The following is a 15,164-nucleotide window of genomic DNA, read 5'->3' on the forward strand; positions in this document are numbered from 1 at the left end:
AGCCGCAAAATATTATAGCGGTGCACGGTCAGCTGCCATGTAGAAACCGATTACGGGTAATGGGTTTGATATAACTGCTATACCCTTAACAGGTTATCCAGTTACCATCTTAGACTGCATCGTTTACCACCGAGTAAAATTACAACCAAGGACTAACTTGTAGCGGAATAAAATAAATAAAAGTCTTGATGTTACAATTTATAATACCACTGAAAAGTTTTTAAAAAAAAGGGGGTGGTGGTCGAGACAGTGACTTAGTACAAATCGGGCGGCCTTTATGATCAACCCTCAATAGAAAATATTGGTTTATAAATGAAGGTCTAAACAATAAATAAAACTAATAATTGCTGGTTTGATTTTATTTGAAACATATTTTGCATATTTTGTTCCGATTCCGCTGCTGCGCCGATTAAAATGCGAATATTTGAGAGTTCGAGAAGTTCAGAACGATCCACCAAAGTATCTTTTTCAATTTTTAGTACATGCAAATCGCGCGTCACACTTCAGAAATTTCAAGTTTTCCAAGGCGAGGGAGTGGTTGCTTCATACTCTTTTTAATCGCCCTGTTGTTTTATCAATTTTTCCTATAGAGCCTTTAGGATCATGTGAAAGAGAGCTCCATTCAGAGAAGTTGCATTGCTGAAATTTGTAATTACTACAAGGCACTTTGTCTAATACATTATTATCATTATATAAAATACATGTACCTAAAACATTATAAAATTCTATGCTTAAACTATCTATCCACTCAGTCAAATCACTATTGATTCTCTTGATGTTTGCATTTGATATTTCGGCTAGCAATAATCTATTGGCATGGGTTGGTAAAAAGTTTTTGGGTTTTACAAAAGTAATATTTTTATATGCATTTTGTGAACCACTATGTATTAGGTTGGCCTCTTGTTGCGTTACTTCTTTACCAGAAAAATATTCTAAAGGTGTTATAAGGAATTCAGTGACTGCTACTGAATTTACTTGATCAAATAAACCAACCTTCCACACACCAGGTAGTAAAGGTTGTTTTACATTCAATTTTATGAAATTGGTCAAATTATTTTCGTCTCTCATCACCACATTGACATCTGCAATCATTCCAGCTGGGTCTAGCCAAAGAATTGTAAAATTTCCAATATTTTTATTAAAATGTGGTGAAAACTGATATAACAGTACTGGTTCCGAAAAAGGGCCCAATATGTTGCCTACATTTCTAAATGTCATTTCTTTTTGATCATAATCTGAACTAACTTTAAAAATTTTGATATAATCATTATTTTGATTTCCAAAATTTAAATCTAAATGTTGCCTTGGCTTATACCATGTCTCTAGTACTGCCTCTTTGTTGTCATTAAGCAAAGCTTTATATAAAATAAGATTTCCTTTATATACATCAGCAAACTTATATACATTCACTTCAATAACTTCCTGCAGTTGAATTTTACAACCTTCTCCTGCCAATATTTTAGCGTTATGACGTATAACACTTTCAGCATGCGTAAGTAATGTGTCATCTGTACTTGCTGTTAGATCTTGGACGTCATATAGATTTTGCCAGTATGCTTCCAAATTAGGGATTAAATTATGGTCAGTAAATCCAACAAACTGTTCCACTCTTGTTATAATTTCTTGATTAATGATGGGTTCAAATTTTCTTGCAAAAAACAATTGCCGATTTTGAGTATTTTGTATTCTTGGCCAGTCTTCAGTTCTAAAGTCATTTGGGGAACATCCACACCAATCCACCACATGTTTGTATTGACACTTACAACCTAATTTCCTCTTCCAGTTTGTGACATGTAAGTTATTATCTACATATGTATTGCAAAATTGTGAGTTACGTAATGCTGTGTGAAAAAATGATTCTGCGGGTAATAGTGTGTGCTTAAATATAACATCAAGACCTGCTAGTAATTTATCATGATTCTCAATGACATATGAAACAAAGTCGGGTGACAATGCTATCCAATCACTTCCTCCATCTATAACAATACCCTGAGGTAGTTTTCTTTCTCCCACTCTCCACATGTGTGTCTCACATTCTATAAAAGTTTTATCAAGGCCCTGTTTTTTTATAAAACGTTGGACTTCTCTTCCATGTGATTTAACGAAATTATATCCTTTATTTCCAGAAAGAAATTTTTCAAGTTCTTCTAATGATTTAATAGGAAAATCACTTTCACTCAAATTGATAACATAATCCCATTTCCAACCTAATCTAATTAAATCTTTCATGGAGTCCAACAACATTTTGAGAAGGGATGCTCCACCCCATATTGTTGAGTATCTTTTATTAGCTAACTTTATATTAGTAAATTGCTTTTCTAATAGAGATAACTTACGATGTAGATAATCTTGTCTCTGGAATGTGAATACACCAATATTAAGAATTTGTAATTCAAACATATTTTTTTCTTTTTACAAATAGGCGTTTGCATACATTTATTACTTGGTAGCAAGGAGATAGTGATAACTTAAGCTTGAATGGGGATGAATATATTAGTAAACAAATTCAATAGTATAATAATGTTAGGACTAGAACCGAGTACCAAATTTTTTAAACTGTTAATATAAAATATTGATTTTAATCACAAGTAAAATTACTGAAATATTTTAACTATATATCCCTTAGAATTTTAGTTTAGTGTAGTAATATTGAGTAAAAAAAAAAGATATTACTTACTTGATCAACATGAATATAAAAATAGTGATTTGTTCTATATAAAGAATTAATTAATCTATGAACTTGTCGTAGTGCTCTTCCATTTAATGTTAATAGAAATACAATTTTAACAGAAACCTGATCACTGTTAGAGTTCTTAGGTACTTGTGGCACAAATTCTGCAATTTTATGATAAACAATTAGTAAAAATGACATCATAAAATATAAACTTAACAAGCAAAATAAGTCATATAATTATAAATTAGTATGTATATAATATACTTTATAATTAAAGGTCATATAAATGAGGGATATAGTATTGTATTAGGCTTTTTGTGTTGGACAATATGAATAAAATACACGGCCAAGCGATTCGGGACCGTGAAATATTTTTTTTTGATAGCTTAATGTATGATGTATTCCAAAGAATTATATACTGTAAAATTATAATTACGTTGAGTGCCCAAGAATACAATCATATCTTTTTTGATTAATTTTCTCTAGAATTTCAGAAGAACTACTATTCTCTGATACATTATTTTTAAGTACATCTCAACTGTTTATTATATGACCAAAATGATAAAGTATAATAACTTATATTGCTATTTAGTTGTCATCCCTCATAAATGTGATAATTATAAAGTTAAATTGTTTATATGTTAAACATGCATTTCTATGGAAATCTCTCAGAAACTGTATTGTATCTGTATGGCATCCCAGCACATTAAAGTGTCTTATAGTGTAATAAAACTTGGAAGGCAAAAATATTTTGCAATCATTAGAATACTCACTTTCTAAACCTGTTTCATAAACATTCATAGTGAAATATCCTCCACATTTTTGAGATGGATCACCTGGACAATTCATGTCGCATAAACCATCAGAAGTCTTAGATGAAGATGGCGGTGCCAGTTCACCACAAAAACACTCTGACCTGAAACATGTGTTGTTTATAAGACAACTAATAGATAAAATAAATATAGTATGACAATACACACATCACCATCTAGCCCCAAAGTAAGCATAGCTTGTGTTATGGATAGCTGTTGAATATTTCTATGCATACAATACATACACACAAATACTTATAAGATACACTGAAAAACAATCATATTCATCACACAAACATTTTCCAGTGGGAATTGAACCCATTGCCTAGGACTCAGAAAGCAGGGTCGCTGCCCACTAAGCCAGTGGGCCATCAATAGATAAAACTTACTTAGCAGGAATTGGAGTTACCTTGCCACAATACAATGAACATATCTTAATTTGCTGTAATCCACAACCAGACAAATCTGTCTGGCCTAACTTCAGAGCATTGTGGATTGTGAAGTCGCCATCTCCTGATTTTACTACATTGTCAGAACAAAATTTGTAGAGAAAGCATATTTTGGAAGAATGTGGCATATAAATGGGTTGGACAGATTATAGTCAATTAAGTTTTGTGTGCCTTGTATATTAAACTATTTTGATTATGCCATTTTAATTAAGATTGGTCCTATTTGATTTTATGATAGGATTGTAAGTTTTAAGGCATGTTCAGACTATGGAGCTAAGTTTGATTTAAATCCAAATTAGTAGGTTGATTGGTGTAAATTGGTGAGATTGATGGACTCTCAGGCATGCAGGTGTCCTCACAATTTTTTTCCGCACTACCAAAGCAAGTCTTATTTCATAATCATCATCATCATCATTATCAACCCATTATCATCCCATTTACCAGCCCTCTATAGGGGACTTTAGAAAAGTTAGAAGTACATGGGGATCAAACTTGGTGGCTCTAAAAGAGATCCAATATATAGGCTTTCACTGCTTTAATTAGTCAATAGAGGGTTCAAGTCCTATTTATCTTAATCAAATCACCAATAAAAATTGATCCAAAGAAGTTAAGTTAGTAAACAACAGCAATTATTTTATTTATAGTAAGTCTGATCACATAAAATAAAATAACAGGTAGATACAGGAGAAAAAAATGTTTTTCTAATGACTTACGAATATTGCACTCCTGCATATGGAAAACCAGCTTGTACACAAATATCCAAACAAAATGTTGGTGAATTAACATTAGCGTAATTTCCATAATAACTTGAAAGCAATCTTAATTTTTTTTCATCCAGGTAACATCCCAAATGTCGTCCATAAGCCATTGTCTTTGAAACACAATAGTTTGGCAAATGTTTGGGGTAAAAATTACCATTTTGTATCAGACAAGTCTTATTTACAATTTGCTGTTTACATAATTGGCTCTTGGCGCGATGGATAGCTGAAATTGCTTCTCGGCTTTTTATATCACAAGCTGGCGAAAAGTCCAGCTCTTCTAATCTTAGTTGGGGTATAACTTTATTTTGATTTTGGTGCGAGTTTTTTGGAGGGTAATCTTCATCGTCTCCGATTTTTCTAGCAGACACATCGCCCATTTCCGTTTTGGATATTGAATTATAACTACTTCTTTTAAGTAAGTTATCGTGAACCGATGGGAAAAAACTTAAGGAAATCATAATTTGAGCAAAGAAAGTAGTTATAACAATTAAAGCTAAACACTTTGCATATTTATAAAAAATCCTTCGAACACTTGCCATGTTAACTATTTCATAATAGAAAAATAATAATCTTATCAGCTTAGCAAGATTAAGAATTTTGCTAACTGCATTTTTGCTGAATTTTAATCATTTTATTTTCAATTCAATTCAATTCTTGTTTATGGCTTTTGTCTGCGCCAACTGGGCACAAGGTATTTCGCCAATGTCTTGTAGATGAAGAAGGCACGAAGGAGATTGATCGGTGAAACTAATGAAAAGTTAATTTTGAATTTGTACCAAGAAATAGTTGTTATTAGCTAGTTAGCTCTTTAACCTAAGGACACAGACAACATATGCATATATATCTTACACGGATATTTTTTGTACATTATACTTTAATTTTATTACTTACTATATATTTACATAAAAATCTACAATAAGGACTGAAAACAAACATTAAAAAACATTTAACACTCAAAGGACGGGGGACTTTGGGAGGAAGAATGGTGGGATTATGAAGGTTAACTCATGTTTCTTGGGACGTAAACTTTTACAGTTCCACTGTAGCAGGGTTATTGGGCCCATTTTGGAGTAGTTTAAAAAGTTGGCTTAAGTTTTTGGCAACGTTGGGCGGTAAGGGAATTTCACTACATGGAGCGACAATACTAAGTAGAAATTCAGAGATAAACTCAAGCATTTTACCTTGGGAGGGAGGGTTCTCAACATTGTTGTTGAGAGCGCATCCATTAGGAAGGGATGAGGAGTAATCACCGACAATAGTCTGAACAGCTTTTTTATCGTAGCCCTTTGCTAGAGGAGCTCGGGGACGAGGAGAGCGGAAAACTGTTTGCCGGTAGGAGGTTTTGGAGGAAGTTACATTAGTAGGAGTAAACATTTCTTTTGTTATCTCAGCATAGGACCTGCGGACAGGAGGAAACTGAGATGATGCTTCAATGTAAGATTTATTATTCTGAGACATGACCATTTTAATAGATTGCTGCCTGGAGAATTCTGGGCAGTCTTTATCAGTAGCAAAATGACTACCAGAGCAGTGTAAACATGTAGATAATTCCTTGATGACCAAACATGAGTCACCTGTATGGGGCTGAGCACATCTGTAGCATCTGGGCTTAGATCTGCAGATTGTTTTAATGTGGCCAAAACGGCAGCAGTTCTGGCACTGTATTGTTGGAAGTTTATATGTTTCAACTGGCAGTGAGGTGTGGTATGAATATACCTTAGCAGGAAGCATTTGCCCCCTGAAGGTTAGGACAACAGATTGGGTAGGCACCCAAGTGATGACACCCTCTGTGACAGATTTTCTGTTCAGTCGCCTTGATTTCAGAACCTCACCACAGCCAGGCGGGAGCTCTAGCGAATCAACAAGCTCGTCCATCGACCAGTCCACGGGAACTCCTTTCACCAGCCCCATTCTGGTTATGTTGTATGTGGGAATTATAGCTCTATATTTGCATAACTTCAAAACTGGACTAACCAGAAAGTTGTTGGCAGCTTGGGCAGAAGTAAACTCTACAGTAATTTTGTTGCGGCCTATATTTTTGACGCCGTCGTGGATAATTGAACCAATTTTGTGTTTGTGCAAGAATTGACCGAAATTTATAGCCCGTAATGACGCTCCAGAGGATGGGTCCTCCACTTCCCGTGAGACTTGGACGATAAAAGGCCCATTATCATCGTCAGAGTATGACTTGGCGCCTTCGGTGAAGGAAGGATGTATGTAAAGGCTTTGAACGGATGGGTTTACCAGAGTAGGATCAGTTATAGTTTTTTTGGCCGCATATACGTTGGTATCCTCTCCTTGTCGTTTGCGAGACGAGGCTGATGCCCCCGGGTCGGGCGGCTCAGGAGGTGTATCTAGATCCATTTTACTGGAAACACTATAACTACAGACACATAATAAATATTTAACCAACACCAAATACGGTTAGATTTATACGAATATCACCAATAACAACTATTTCTGCTGCTGTGTAAATTCACATAAAACACCGAAATTACACCGGAATCTCACTAACACGTGTGCACAAATTGACAGGCCAAGTTACAGTTCAATATAAACAACACCAAATCCTTTTCAAGACGAGTTTACAGTAAAATCAAAGAAAAATTTGAGAAAACCGCGTCCGCCATGTACGAAGTTTCCCGCCGAAAAAAAATGCCATTTTATTTTTAAACTCAACTTCAACTTCAACTTTTGTTTATGGCAACCGGGTCACTTTTAAGATAGCGACCATTACTGCCAATGACTCCTGAAAATAGCACAGTATATTATGGTGAGATTGATCGGTTATAAAAATGAACCCGTACGGACTCTACAGAGTGGTTTTGATGTGCACGATGGGAAAAACAACACAAGACATACAAACATCACAAAACAGTACAAAACATACAGGTTACATCTATAAACACAGACTATAAAAAACAAAGGGAAAAAACAGAAGCGGAGCAAGCAATCGGCAGTTTAGAGTTTAATTTTTTGTGAATGAATAAATTTAATTAAGGAATTTAGAACTTTTTTGTTGATTGATGAAAGGAACAGAAGAGATTTAAGATCTATGGGTTTGGGCACACAGGAAGGCAGAATGTTGTACAGGGAAACTGATCTGTTTGGGCAATTGAAAAGAATGTGGTCTTCGGTGCCTTCCTCAAGGCCACATACACAGATGGGGGATTGGATAATACCCCATCTGTGCAGGCGTGAGGGTGTACATGTGTGACCAATACGAAGTCTGCAGATGACCGACGTCGTCTGTTTGTCGACAAGGCGGTAGCGGAAGAACCATGGCTTAGTTGGGATGGAGGGTTGGATGTCACTGTAATAGCGACCTTTAATTAATTTCGAACGGTCGTAATGGCGCTGCCAGCCCGAATCAAGTTCGGATTTGGCCAAGGAAAAAAGATCGTAAAAGAAGCAGTGGTAATGTTCCAGACTGCCTGTTTCTACGGCTTCTTTAGCATAAGAGTCGACAGTCTCATTGCCTTGGATCCCCGAGTGGCCGGGGATCCAAGCCAACGTGACCTTAATGTTGCGAAGATGGCAATCTAAAAGAGACTGCCTGATAAGCAGAACAAGGGGGTAAGTGTTTTTAGATGCAAACTGATTGGAGTTAATGGTCTGAAGGCCACTCAGTGAATCCGAGAAAATAATTGCTCTGATTATCCCGTGAGAGACTACATACTTTATAGCTTCTAGAATAGCCACCAACTCTCCAGTGAATACCGATGTATGAGGGGGGCATTTGAAGTTCAGAATATTGGAGTCCTTAGGAATCCATACTGCCGAGCCTACAGCGCCACTTATCGTGAGCTTAGAAGAATCGGTGAATATCATCGTCCATTCACGCCAAAACCTGTCGATGATACTGTAGAAAAGTTCATTGGCCCCGGGTTGTTTTTTTGCAATTCCGAAATCAAGAACAATATTCGGTTGAAAAATTAAGGCGTCATAGGGAGTGCAATAAAGAGGACACATTGAGCCAGAGAAAGTTGGATCAGGTAGATTGTTGTATTTGCGGAAGCTATTTATTAGACACGGTACAGGCTTGTTTGACCAGAATCCATTACCAGGAATCAAAGAGGAGAGTTCACAAAGTTTGGGTATCAGAGGATGGCCAGAGAGTGAAGCTAATCTGTAAAAGAAACGATCAGCCAAGTATTGTCTACGAAGAAAAAGGGGAGAGTCCACTGCTTCTACTTGAAGAGAGTTAGTTGGAGATGATTTCATAGCTCCCAGGATAGTTCTAAGAGACTGATACTGAATTTTGTCCATTTTGCCTATTGCAACCTTGCTGCAGGGTTCCAAGATAAAGGCACCATAATCCAGTACACTGCGAACAATGGAATTATATAGCAGTTTCTGGGAGTATGGGTGGGCCCCCCACCACACCCCTGATAGGCATCTCAGGATATTAATGTTTGATTGACATTTATGAACTGTATAATTTATGTGATGGGTCCCGGAAAGACGCGAGTCCAAGATAACTCCCAAAAATTTAACTTTGTTGCTAGTGGGGATCAGTTCATTGTTAAAGGCTATTTCTATAGGGGGAATGACTCTCTTCCTAGTAAAAATTACCACAATGCTTTTGGGAATCGATAATGATAGCCCATGTGAAGATAGCCACTCTCCTAAATAAAAAAGAGCTTGGTTGAGACTGTTAGAAGCAACCTCGACCGAGAGGGAAGAGGAGTAGAGGGCTAAGTCATCAGCATATTGTAAGACATTGCAGAACGGGATGACGGACTCTTCAAGGTCGTGAGTATAAAGACTATATAGTAGAGGGCTTAACACAGAACCCTGAGGGAGTCCTTTCCAAATAAGTCTTGGGCGAGAATGAGAGTCACCGTGCCGTACCTCTATAGTTCTTTCCATCAAGAAGTTGCATATAAAATGAGTCAACTTCTCAGGCAAACTCAGCTTAGATAGTTTATCTCTGAGTAAGGAGAGTATCACATTGTCATACGCCGAAGATATGTCGAGAAACACCCCAACAAGAAACTCATTCTTAGACAGAGCGATCCTGATATCAGTGGTCAAAATAGACAAGCTATCCATAGTACCCATTCCTTTGCGGAATCCAAATTGGCTTCTGGCCAATAACTTTTTGGACTCTACAAACCATTCCAACCGTTTCTTTATCATGTGTTCCATTATTTTTAATAAACAGCAAGACAAAGCAATGGGACGATAGGAGGAAGGAGAAAGAGGATCTTTTCCGGGTTTTCGAATGGGGAGAACAATTTGTTTTTTCCATGAATCCGGAACAAATCCCCGATCAAAAAAGCTATTAACCATGTCTAAAAACATTTTTTTAGTGAGTGGCCCGGAGTTAGATAGAAGTGAGTAGGGGATATTATCTGGACCAGGGGAGGAATGTCTCAAGTGGTTCAGAGAAGCCAGGAGTTCCGACCATGAAAATGGTTCGTCGAATCTATTAGGACGGCTATTAGCATAAGAGGAGGGAAGAGAATTTAAGCAAGGGACGGAAGAAGGAGCCAGGTTATCAATAAATGTCTTAAGCCAAACAGACGTATCATTACTGGAATAGTCGCAGGGAAGGAAGGATCCTCGAAAGCGTTTAATAGCTTTCCATAATAAAGTCGCAGGAGTCCGGGGAGATAAGTTTTGGCAAAATCGAATCCATCCTTTCCTCTTTTTTTTTTTGAACATTCGCTTAGCTAAAGCCGAGATTCTTTTATATAGGAGGAAATTATCGATGGTCATACAGTTACAATAATCTTTTTCGGCTTCTTTTCTGCGGCGGATCATGTCCGAACATTCCGAATCCCACCAGGGGGGAGAGGGTTTAGACGATTTACCCCTTTGTCTAATAGGGATGTTTTTGTCAGCGGCAGCTTTGAGGGAGGTCACCAATTTCTCGTGACAATCTAGTGCATTATCCTGCGACAATACAGGGAATTTATTGACAAAAGCGTCACAATCTTTGGCAAATTGTTCCCAATCTGCCTTAGAAAGGAGGTAACTACGAGAACTTAATTGGGATTTGGGTTGAGTAAAAGAGGTGGGACAGGAAATTAGTATAGGGAGGTGATCACTACCGTAGGAGTCGTGCAAAACAGACCAAGAAAGAAGAGTACCTAAATTGGGGGAGCAAAGGGAAAGATCAACCGCACTGGCATTCTTTCCTGGGGCAGTCCTGCGAGTTGGGGAGCCATCATTGAGGAGACAGATATTTTTATCCTCCATAAGGTCCACTAAATCACAAGCAAGGATGTCATAATCTGCGCTTCCCCACATAAGGTGGTGGCAGTTGAAGTCGCCTAAGATAAGAAAAGAGCCGGAAAGAGAGGATAATATGGGTTCAAGATCAGATATATGAACAGCGTGAGAGTCCGAAATGTAGATAGAAAGAACAGATATATCCCTGATTTTGGCAGCAACAGCGTTGATGCTCGTCGGAAAGGGAGGAAGAGAAAGACGGGTAAATGTGACAGAAGATTTAATAAGAAGAGCTGCTCCAGCATATCCATCGCCTCTGTCATCCCGGAGACATGAGTACCCAGAAACCCGAAACCGTGATCCCGGGACTAACCAAGTCTCCGAAATAGCAAAGGCAACAGGATCATACGAGGCAATCATATGTAAAATTTCATGTTTTTTTGGGCGTAGACTGTGGCTATTCCATTGGATGAAGTGGAATTTTAATAATATTTAGGAATTCAGACAGTTTATTGGCGACGTTGGGCGGTAGAGGGAAGTCATTCATCTTGCTAAACATATTAATCAAAAGGGTCAGCAAAACATCCAACAGATTGTCACTAGATGAAGGAAGAGAGAAAGTAGGGAGAGCGGGACCCTGGGGCTGAAGAACGGTTCCATTACTCGAGGGAGGAGGGTCACGGTCGGCGATGATTGACTGGTGAGCCAAACGGTCGTAACCTTGTGGTGACGGGCGACGGGGAGATCTTGGAGTTGTTGTAGTTTTCCTATAGGAATGAGTGGAAGGGGGAGCTGGGGAAGAAACTGTTAGATTTTGAGATGGATTACTTCGGGCAGCATCTGAGTAGGTTCTTGAGACAGGGGGATATCTTTCACAGGCTTCCGAGTAGGAGATATTTTCTTGCGACATAGTACTTTTGATGGACTTCTGCCGGGTTTGCTCGGGGCAGGACTGACTCGTGGCAAAGTGCTTACCCGAGCAAAACAGGCACCGAGCTAACGACTCTGTGGTAGAGCAATTTTTGCCAACGTGTTCTTGGGCACATTTGTAACATTTCGGCTTAGAACGACACTGATCTGCGACATGTCCAAATCTGCAGCAACTATGGCATTGGATAGTAGGGAGCTGGTATATTTCCACAGACATGGCAGTGTAACAACAAAATATTCTATGCGGCAGAACTTGGCCACTAAAAGTTATCACCACCGTCCCCGTAGGGACCCATTCTACACGACCTTCTTTGGAAACCTTCCGGTTCAGTCGTCTAGCTTTGAGTATCTCCCCACAACCGGATGGAACCTCAGCATCCTTGACGAAGTCCGCCAGGGAGAGGTCAGAGGGAACTCCCCTCACAATACCCATACGCGTGATGTTGAAAGAGGGGATCACAGCCTCATACTGATTAGCGGCCAGAAGTGGGTTGTTCAAAAATGAATTAGCTGCTGCTGGTGAGTTAAATTCGACACATATCCGATTTCTACCCACTTTCTTGATTCCTCCGCGTAAAATATCTTGCACCCTGGAATTTACCATGACCTGGCCGAACTTAATTGGATTTAGGGTAGTGCCGGCAGAAGGGGCAGACTCGACGCGCGAAACGTGAACAAGAAACGGGCCCTCATCCTTGTTGGAGTATTTTCTGCCTTCTTTAAGGTTGGGATGGATGTACAACGAATTAATGGGATCAGATGGTGCCCTGTTTGATAATTTAGCCGGTGGCTGAGCGTCCACCTGCTCTGAGGATCTTTTGTTGGCTCTGCGGGAAGGGTCGGAGGTATCCATCGATTCCCCAGCCACCGCGTCTTGCGACCCAGAAGCCTGAGAGCCCATAGCAAAGCCCACATTGCTACTCAGGTCAGGGGGCTTAGGCGGGATAGGAGGCATTGCAGGATTGTTAGCGGCGTACAAGATAGGTTAAAACACTTACTGTCGACCGATGTACCGAGTTACACAACAAACCACAAAAACTTTGCAATCAAAATCGAAAATTCGCAGAAAAAATACAGACACGTGCTATCTCCTAGGAAGCCAAATGGCCACCCTATTTTTAAACTCTCCTGAAATTTTAAAACATCTTCGCCTGATTGACAACCAGAGTCACAGAGTACAGAGTCACAGACCAGTAAATAAATAACCAAAGTTGTCAAAGAGTATCACAAACTAAAAAGAGTTTAGTAATCTCAGACTTGTGTAGGTACCAAAATAACAAGATTTTTTATTTTTATTAATGGCTAGATTAGTAGTGTTTAGATTTTTTCAGATTAGAGAAGTCCTATGCTCTTGCCAGCAAAAAGGCCTGTCTGTCACTTTAGCCTGGATACCAGGTCACATGGGTATAAAAGGTAATGAGACTGTTGACGTGTGTGCGAAACTTGCCATTGAGATGGGTTCTTTAGTCCATTTTAAAAACTTCCCCCCCCCCCGAACTACGTTCTCTCGCAAAAACTCAACTTTGAGATTCCTGGATTGTGGTACGTATGGACTGAATCGAAGACAATTAAAGGCAAATTCATCGGTTCAACCAGATATACCTCGCAAACCATGGTTCTTTATGTTCCGAAATATGTATCGTTGGGTGTCTTCCACAATAAGTCGGCTGCGTATCGGTCACGCCTGCACTCCAGTACATCTCAGTAAATTGAGAATAAGGGACCACTCCATGTGTGAATGTGGTCTTGACGAAGGATCAAAGTCAAAGTCAAATATATCTTTATTCAAATAGATGACACTTTTGATGCGTTATTATATACAAAATGTGTACATAGCAGTGTGTAGTGATGGCAATAACTACAATCGTAAACTTAAAACTAAAGCTACGAGGGTTCCAATCGCGCCCTGGTCTAAGAAGAAGCCCACAACAAACTTAGCCTGGTGTTCTTCTTGTTATCACCATCTCACATTGTCATTAGAAAATATTTAAGAAGCAACCTGGTTAGAGCAATTGTTTACACCCAAGCTTTTTTATCGTTTACGTAATCCTTTATACTATAATAGGACTTTTCTATAAGCTTTCGCTTAATACAAACTTTGAACTTCTTTAGTGACATCGTGATCGATCACTCATATTTTGTTTTCCTGCCCGAAACTCCTTCATAAGCTTTACAACGTCCTTCCTCCTAATATTCCCCGTCCATTAAATGTCCAAAGTTTTCTTATGCTTGTTTTTAGTCGCTTTGTAGATTTTTTATGTAAATATATTCAATCTAACAATTTAAGCTCTAAATATATAAAATTATGATTTATAATAAATTAATTATTTGAATTATAACACTGACCAAAGACCACGCTCCATTACGAACGCCTTATTTTGGAATACTAAGTTTTATAAAAAGTATAGTGCTATAGTTATAAGTATAATGTTTACCTTTTGATAATCACCTTTGTGGATCTTCCAAGTATACGTGACATTGGCGAAGTACAACGTGCCGATTTGGCACACCTAAAAGCCAAAAAAGCAAAAGAAGAAGAAGAAGTGTTTAGATTCCGAGAAATCTTAAAAATAAAAATTTTGGAAAACTGTTTTTTTAATAACTTTTAAACGACTCTACCGATCAATCCCAAAAACTAATCAGCTCTTAAACTTGATAAACCCGCCGAATCGCCGCCGGTTCGGTCAAAATCGGTTAATCCGTTCGAGAGATATCGAAAATGAAAAATTCCGAAAAAAGTGTTGTTTTTTAGAATAAATTTGAAAATTTGAAATACCAGTCACTGCGACTGGAAAGTCGCAGTGACTGGTAAGCGCTTGGTATTATAAGACAAACATATTGCGAAGTGACTTAGCGTTCCGATGAGAAACTGCGTAGAAACTGATTAGGGGTATGGGTGGTGAAGAGAGCATATAGAAGCGGAGAGAGCGGGGAAAGATAATTCTGAATTTCTGATCAGCCTGTGGAAAGATAATTTTCCGTCTATACGGTAACGGAACGTGCGATTCGTTCTGTTCGGCACTCCTAGTTGGTCGAGCTTGTATAGCATGCCGTCGTGCCATTCTCTATCGAAGGTTTTAACCACGTCGAAAAAGAAAGCACCCGTCGGAATGTAACTTGTGAGTGTTTGGCTTCGAAGCCGAATAGCAGTTCGTCCGGTTGCTTTCGCTCCTCTAAGACTGCCTTTAATCTATTCAGGATCAAAAGTGGTGAAATTAACGACCAGTAGGTTAATTATTTCACCTGGGAGAAATTTAAGAGTATTGCGATTTTGGGCAGGAGGCTTTTTTTATTGTGAAAGCCCTTGTAAATCTATAGTATATGGACCCTATAAGTATTTACTAATTAATAGTATGTC

At 38.5% G+C, this 15,164-nt stretch overlaps 1 protein-coding gene across 1 annotated transcript; it reads right to left on the minus strand.

Moving 5' to 3' along the window:
- Positions 1-341: 341 nt before the first annotated feature.
- Positions 342-5,331, minus strand: LOC120630311 (xylosyltransferase oxt). The gene is made up of 4 exons (XM_039899497.1): positions 4,649-5,331; positions 3,448-3,590; positions 2,678-2,835; positions 342-2,355 (listed from the first exon to the last, which is right to left on the minus strand). The coding sequence occupies exons 1-4, from the start codon at positions 5,233-5,235 to the stop codon at positions 544-546; spliced, it is 2,700 nt and encodes an 899-aa protein (XP_039755431.1). The 5' UTR covers positions 5,236-5,331; the 3' UTR covers positions 342-543.
- Positions 5,332-15,164: the final 9,833 nt, after the last annotated feature.

Source organism: Pararge aegeria, chromosome 16 (assembly GCF_905163445.1).
Source record: "Pararge aegeria chromosome 16, ilParAegt1.1, whole genome shotgun sequence".
In the NCBI taxonomy this organism is placed as follows: domain Eukaryota; kingdom Metazoa; phylum Arthropoda; class Insecta; order Lepidoptera; family Nymphalidae; genus Pararge; species Pararge aegeria.

Bases quoted from the DNA above. Each gene is read 5' to 3' on its own strand.
- LOC120630311 (XM_039899497.1), bottom strand. From the start codon at position 5,235: ATGGCAAGTGTTCGAAGGATTTTTTATAAATATGCAAAGTGTTTAGCT. The intron at 2,836-3,447 runs GTGAGTATTCTA...ATAAAATTGCAG, and splicing joins TTATGAAACAGGTTTAGAAA to AATTTGTGCCACAAGTACCT. The intron at 2,356-2,677 runs GTAAGTAATATC...TTCACATTCCAG, and splicing joins TTTATATTCATGTTGATCAA to AGACAAGATTATCTACATCG.